Below are 7467 nucleotides of genomic sequence, written 5' to 3' on the forward strand. Positions count from 1 at the left end.
TGTTCTCTGATCTAACTCCCTCCCCCCGACTCCTCTCCTTCTAGTGGCATGGCTGTTCTCTGATCTAACTCCCTCCCCCGACCCCTCTCCTTCTAGTGGCATGGCTGTTCTCTGATCTAACTCCCTCCCCCCGACTCCTCTCCTTCTAGGGGCATGGCTGTTCTCTGATCTAACTCCCCCCCGACTCCTCTCCTTCTAGTGGCATGGCTGTTCTCTGATCTAACTCCCTCCCCCCCGACTCCTCTCCTTCTAGTGGCATGGCTGTTCTCTGATCTAACTCCCTCCCCCCGACGCCTCTCCTTCTAGTGACCTCCCTCCCTCTGCCTCTTCTGTCCTCCCAGTGGCATGGCTGTTCTCTCATCTAACTCCCTCCCTCTGCCTCTTCTGTCCTCCCAGTGGCATGGCTGTTCCCTGATCTAACTCCCTCCCTCTGCCTCTTCCGTCCTCCCAGTGGCATGGCTGTTCCCTGATCTTTGGAGTGTTGGAGCACCTTCAGCAGCACCTGCTCCAAGACCACGCCTCTCCCAACACACAGACCCTCAAGTGTCGATGGAAGAACTGCGATGAGTATTTCACTGCTCGCAACGGCTCCAAGCAGGTTTGGCATCGAGTGTTCCTATATGAGGCATATACTGTAACACACACTACAGACTGCTGTGACTGTTATGGAATGTATTAGTCCAGAGGTAGGACTGTGACGGTTATGGAATGTATTAGTCCAGGGGTAGGGCTGTGACTGTTATGGAATGTATTAGTCCAGAGGTAGGACTGTGACTGTTATAGAATGTATTAGTCCAGAGGTAGGACTGTGACTGTTATGGAATGTATTAGTCCAGAGGTAGGACTGTGACTGTTATAGAATGTATTAGTCCAGAGGTAGGGCTGTGACTGTTATGGAATGTATTAGTCCAGAGGTAGGGCTGTGACTGTTATGGAATGTATTAGTCCAGAGGTAGGACTGTGATGGTTATGGAATGTATTAGTCCAGGGGTAGGGCTGTGACTGTTATGGAATGTATTAGTCCAGAGGTAGGACTGTGACTGTTATAGAATGTATTAGTCCAGAGGTAGGACTGTGACTGTTATGGAATGTATTAGTCCAGAGGTAGGACTGTGACTGTTATAGAATGTATTAGTCCAGAGGTAGGGCTGTGACTGTTATGGAATGTATTAGTCCAGAGGTAGGGCTGTGACTGTTATGGAATGTATTAGTCCAGAGGTAGGACTGTGACTGTTATGGAATGTATTAGTCCAGAGGTAGGACTGTGACTGTTATGGAATGGAATGTATTAGTCCAGAGGTAGGGCTGTGACTGTTATAGAATGTATTAGTCCATCAGAGGTAGGTCTGTGACTGTTATAGAATGTATTAGTCCAGAGGTAGGACTGTGACTGTTATGGAATGGAATGTATTAGTCCAGAGGTAGGGCTGTGACTGTTATGGAATGTATTAGTCCAGAGGTAGGGCTGTGACTGTTATAGAATGTATTAGTCCAGGGGTAGGACTGTGACTGTTATAGAATGTATTAGTCCAGAGGTAGGACTGTGACTGTTATAGAATGTATTAGTCCAGGGGTAGGACTGTGACTGTTATAGAATGTATTAGTCCAGAGTTAGGACTGTGACTGTTATAGAATGTATTAGTCCAGAGGTAGGAATGTGACTGTTATAGAATGTATTAGTCCAGAGGTAGGACTGTGATTGTTATAGAATGTATTAGTCCAGAGGTAGGACTGTGACTGTTATAGAATGTATTAGTCCAGGGGTAGGACTGTGACTGTTATAGAATGTATTAGTCCAGAGGTAGGGCTGTGACTGTTATGGAATGTATTAGTCCAGAGGTAGGGCTGTGACTGTTATAGAATGTATTAGTCCAGGGGTAGGACTGTGACTGTTATAGAATGTATTAGTCCAGAGGTAGGACTGTGACTGTTATAGAATGTATTAGTCCAGGGGTAGGACTGTGACTGTTATAGAATGTATTAGTCCAGAGTTAGGACTGTGACTGTTATAGAATGTATTAGTCCAGAGGTAGGACTGTGACTGTTATAGAATGTATTAGTCCAGAGGTAGGACTGTGACTGTTATAGAATGTATTAGTCCAGAGGTAGGACTGTGACTGTTATAGAATGTATTAGTCCAGGGGTAGGACTGTGACTGTTATAGAATGTATTAGTCCAGAGGTAGGACTGTGACTGTTATAGAATGTATTAGTCCAGAGGTAGGACTGTGACTGTTATAGAATGTATTAGTCCAGAGGTAGGACTGTGACTGTTATAGAATGTATTAGTCCAGAGGTAGGACTGTGACTGTTATGGAATGTATTAGTCCAGAGGTAGGACTGTGACTGTTATAGAATATATTAGTCCAGAGGTAGGGCTGTGACTGTTATGGAATGTATTAGTCCAGAGGTAGGGCTGTGACTGTTATAGAATGTATTAGTCCAGAGGTAGGACTGTGACTGTTATAGAATGTATTAGTCCAGGGGTAGGACTGTGACTGTTATAGAATGTATTAGTCCAGAGGTAGGACTGTGACTGTTATGGAATGTATTAGTCCAGAGGTAGGACTGTGACTGTTATAGAATGTATTAGTCCAGAGGTAGGGCTGTGACTGTTATAGAATGTATTAGTCCAGAGGTAGGACTGTGACTGTTATAGAATGTATTAGTCCAGAGGTAGGGCTGTGACTGTTATGGAATGTATTAGTCCAGAGGTAGGGCTGTGACTGTTATGGAATGTATTAGTCCAGAGGTAGGGCTGTGACTGTTATGGAATGTATTAGTCCAGAGGTAGGGCTGTGACTGTTATGGAATGTATTAGTCCAGAGGTAGGACTGTGACGGTTATGGAATTTATTAGTCCAGGGGTAGGGCTGTGACTGTTATAGAATGTATTAGTCCAGAGGTAGGACTGTGACTGTTATAGAATGTATTAGTCCAGAGGTAGGGCTGTGACTGTTATAGAATGTATTAGTCCAGAGGTAGGGCTGTGACTGTTATGGAATGTATTAGTCCAGAGGTAGGGCTGTGACTGTTATAGAATGTATTAGTTTAGAGGTAGGACTGTGCATGTTATAGAATGTATTAGTCCATCAGAGGTAGAGCTGTGACTGTTATAGAATGTATTAGTCCAGAGGTAGGACTGTGACTGTTATAGAATGTATTAGTCCATCAGAGGTAGAGCTGTGACTGTTATAGAATGTATTAGTCCAAAGGTAGGACTGTGACTGTTATAGAATGTATTAGTCCAGAGGTAGGACTGTGACTGTTATAGAATGTATTAGTCCAGAGGTAGGACTGTGACTGTTATAGAATGTATTAGTCCAGAGGTAGGACTGTGACTGTTATAGAATGTATTAGTCCAGAGGTAGGACTGTGACTGTTATGGAATGTATTAGTCCAGAGGTAGGGCTGTGACTGTTATAGAATATATTAGTCCAGAGGTAGGGCTGTGACTGTTATGGAATGTATTAGTCCAGAGGTAGGGCTGTGACTGTTATAGAATGTATTAGTCCAGAGGTAGGACTGTGACTGTTATAGAATGTATTAGTCCAGGGGTAGGACTGTGACTGTTATAGAATGTATTAGTCCAGAGGTAGGACTGTGACTGTTATGGAATGTATTAGTCCAGAGGTAGGACTGTGACTGTTATAGAATGTATTAGTCCAGAGGTAGGGCTGTGACTGTTATAGAATGTATTAGTCCAGAGGTAGGACTGTGACTGTTATAGAATGTATTAGTCCAGAGGTAGGACTGTGACTGTTATAGAATGTATTAGTCCAGAGGTAGGGCTGTGACTGTTATGGAATGTATTAGTCCAGAGGTAGGGCTGTGACTGTTATGGAATGTATTAGTCCAGAGGTAGGGCTGTGACTGTTATGGAATGTATTAGTCCAGAGGTAGGACTGTGACGGTTATGGAATGTATTAGTCCAGGGGTAGGGCTGTGACTGTTATAGAATGTATTAGTCCAGAGGTAGGACTGTGACTGTTATAGAATGTATTAGTCCAGAGGTAGGGCTGTGACTGTTATAGAATGTATTAGTCCAGAGGTAGGACTGTGACTGTTATGGAATGTATTAGTCCAGAGGTAGGGCTGTGACTGTTATGGAATGTATTAGTCCAGAGGTAGGACTGTGACGGTTATGGAATTTATTAGTCCAGGGGTAGGGCTGTGACTGTTATAGAATGTATTAGTCCAGAGGTAGGACTGTGACTGTTATAGAATGTATTAGTCCAGAGGTAGGACTGTGACTGTTATAGAATGTATTAGTCCAGAGGTAGGACTGTGACTGTTATAGAATGTATTAGTCCAGAGGTAGGGCTGTGACTGTTATAGAATGTATTAGTCCAGAGGTAGGGCTGTGACTGTTATAGAATGTATTAGTCCAGAGGTAGGACTGTGACTGTTATAGAATGTATTAGTCCAGAGGTAGGACTGTGACTGTTATAGAATGTATTAGTCCAGAGGTAGGGCTGTGACTGTTATGGAATGTATTAGTCCAGAGGTAGGACTGTGACGGTTATGGAATTTATTAGTCCAGGGGTAGGGCTGTGACTGTTATAGAATGTATTAGTCCAGAGGTAGGACTGTGACTGTTATAGAATGTATTAGTCCAGAGGTAGGGCTGTGACTGTTATAGAATGTATTAGTCCAGAGGTAGGACTGTGACTGTTATGGAATGTATTAGTCCAGAGGTAGGGCTGTGACTGTTATGGAATGTATTAGTCCAGAGGTAGGACTGTGACGGTTATGGAATTTATTAGTCCAGGGGTAGGGCTGTGACTGTTATAGAATGTATTAGTCCAGAGGTAGGACTGTGACTGTTATAGAATGTATTAGTCCAGAGGTAGGACTGTGACTGTTATAGAATGTATTAGTCCAGAGGTAGGACTGTGACTGTTATAGAATGTATTAGTCCAGAGGTAGGGCTGTGACTGTTATAGAATGTATTAGTCCAGAGGTAGGGCTGTGACTGTTATGGAATGTATTAGTCCAGAGGTAGGGCTGTGACTGTTATAGAATGTATTAGTCCAGAGGTAGGACTGTGACTGTTATAGAATGTATTAGTCCAAGAGGTAGGACTGTGACTGTTATAGAATGTATTAGTCCAGAGGTAGGACTGTGACTGTTATGGAATGTATTAGTCCAGAGGTAGGGCTGTGACTGTTATAGAATGTATTAGTCCAGAGGTAGGACTGTGACTGTTATGGAATGTATTAGTCCAGAGGTAGGGCTGTGACTGTTATGGAATGTATTAGTCCAGAGGTAGGACTGTGACTGTTATAGAATGTATTAGTCCAGAGGTAGGACTGTGACTGTTATAGAATGTATTAGTCCAGAGGTAGGACTGTGACTGTTATAGAATGTATTAGTCCAGAGGTAGGACTGTGACTGTTATGGAATGTATTAGTCCAGAGGTAGGGCTGTGACTGTTATAGAATGTATTAGTCCAGAGGTAGGACTGTGACTGTTATGGAATGTATTAGTCCAGAGGTAGGACTGTGACTGTTATGGAATGTATTAGTCCAGAGGTAGGACTGTGACTGTTATGGAATGTATTAGTCCAGAGGTAGGGCTGTGACTGTTATAGAATGTATTAGTCCAGAGGTAGGGCTGTGACTGTTATAGAATGTATTAGTCCAGAGGTAGGGCTGTGACTGTTATAGAATGTATTAGTCCAGAGGTAGGACTGTGACTGTTATAGAATGTATTAGTCCAGAGGTAGGACTGTGACTGTTATAGAATGTATTAGTCCAGAGGTAGGACTGTGACTGTTATAGAATGTATTAGTCCAGAGGTAGGGCTGTGACTGTTATGGAATTTTGAGTGTCGGTAATTGGCAAGCCAAATGACCTCGGTCTCCATTAACAACTGTTAGAATAACAAATCAAACAAATGTACGCACCATAAAAACATTCCATTGCATGAGCCACATCAGTTAGCATCATTAGAATGAACATTCTACATTACCATGGAAATGATTGCATCACAATACCAGGCAGCCATTGTGAATGTACACACAATGAGTTAGGTCAAACTGCCAGGGTCAGAGGTTCCCAGCCCATTCTATTCATCGTTTACTACTACTAATAATAATAATAATATGCCATTTAGCAGACGCTTTTATCCAAAGCGACTTACAGTCATGTGCGCATACATGTTTACGTATGGGTGGTCCCGGGGATCGAACCCACTACCCTGGCGTTACAAGCGCCGTGCTCTACCAGTTGAGCTACAGAGGACCACTACAATACCTTGCTTGTTTCATCACGTTGTTAAGAGTCCATGCTATCTCAGAAACAGACTCGACCGCACCAATGTCCGGCCTTCCCGTCTTCAGTCAGCTGTTATGACGGCTATTTTATTTTCATGACGGTCTCCATCCATAACCGTCGGTTACACAGTTATATGGTAATTGTGCCAGCCCCAGTCAGAGGCAGACCTTCTTCTTCTGCTAAATGGATGGATGTTCCAAACACCCCCTATTTATATTGACAGATCTACTATCTGGGTTGTGTGTCTCAGTTGATTCTTCCTGTGCCGTCTTAAATATAACAAGTGATGTGTGTGTTTCTGTCTCCTGTCTACAGGGGGCGCCAAGGCACATGCTGCAACATGTTGAGGAGGAGTGGAGTAGACCAGCCCAACCCTGAGGGAGTGACCCCCACCCTCCCGTAACCCCTCCATCCCCCCTCTTTAACTCCCATATTGGGGTGACCCAGTCTATAAGGTCGCCTGGTTAAACCAGTCTGAATGATGAGCGCATCGTTGAAACAGTGGTGGCTCAGCTTGGTTTTACCATCTGGAAGACTTTTACGAAGTGGTGCCAGGTGACTGCTAGCCTGAAAACCAGACCTGTTTGGTGCTAACATTCCACTTCTTGCCAATGTTTGGCAGTGAGTGGAATGATAGCACAAACCGACGGGTATCCAGGCTAAGGTGACCATACATACCAGAGAATAATGATGATGAATCTGTTGGAATCCAATCTGTCGTTTTGTTATGAAAGGAGAGATGTGAAGTGTTATAGTTTTTTTTACCAACTAAAACATCTCTTCCTCTCCATGGTTCTCTCATCATGAATGAATGAACACTGCTTAATGTCAGTTGCTCGAACCACTGACCAAATAAGACAAAGGAACACAGGACTGACTAACTAACCGTTCACCAAGCAAAGAAACCAGGTATGAAAGAGTCATTGTTATGTTTTCTATTCAAACGGCTGCAAATACACTTTCAAAATGAATCCAACCCTCAGTTTTATAAAGACAATGTTTGCCACTACATGGCATGGGTGAAGGGAGTGTTTGGAGTGAAGTCAGGATGCTAGTGTCTTGTTGTGTTTGGAGTGAAGTCAGGATGCTAGTGTCTTGTTGTGTTTGGGGTGAAGTCAGGATGCTAGTGTCTTGTTGTGTTTGGAGTGAAGTCAGGATGCTAGTGTCTTGTTGTGTTTGGAGTGAAGTCAG

General features: G+C 43.4%; 1 protein-coding gene across 1 annotated transcript in view; it reads left to right on the plus strand.

Annotated features, from left to right (window-relative positions):
- znf106a (zinc finger protein 106a) overlaps positions 1-7247 on the plus strand; it is a 56192-nt gene extending 48945 nt beyond the window's left edge. Inside the window, 2 exon segments of the mRNA XM_041854126.2 lie at positions 452-598; positions 6592-7247. Of these exon segments, the coding sequence (XP_041710060.2) occupies positions 452-598; positions 6592-6654 (210 nt within the window). The 3' untranslated portion in view covers positions 6655-7247.
- Positions 7248-7467: the final 220 nt, after the last annotated feature.

The sequence above is a fragment of the Coregonus clupeaformis genome, chromosome 29, assembly GCF_020615455.1.
Source record: "Coregonus clupeaformis isolate EN_2021a chromosome 29, ASM2061545v1, whole genome shotgun sequence".
NCBI lineage: Eukaryota > Metazoa > Chordata > Actinopteri > Salmoniformes > Salmonidae > Coregonus > Coregonus clupeaformis.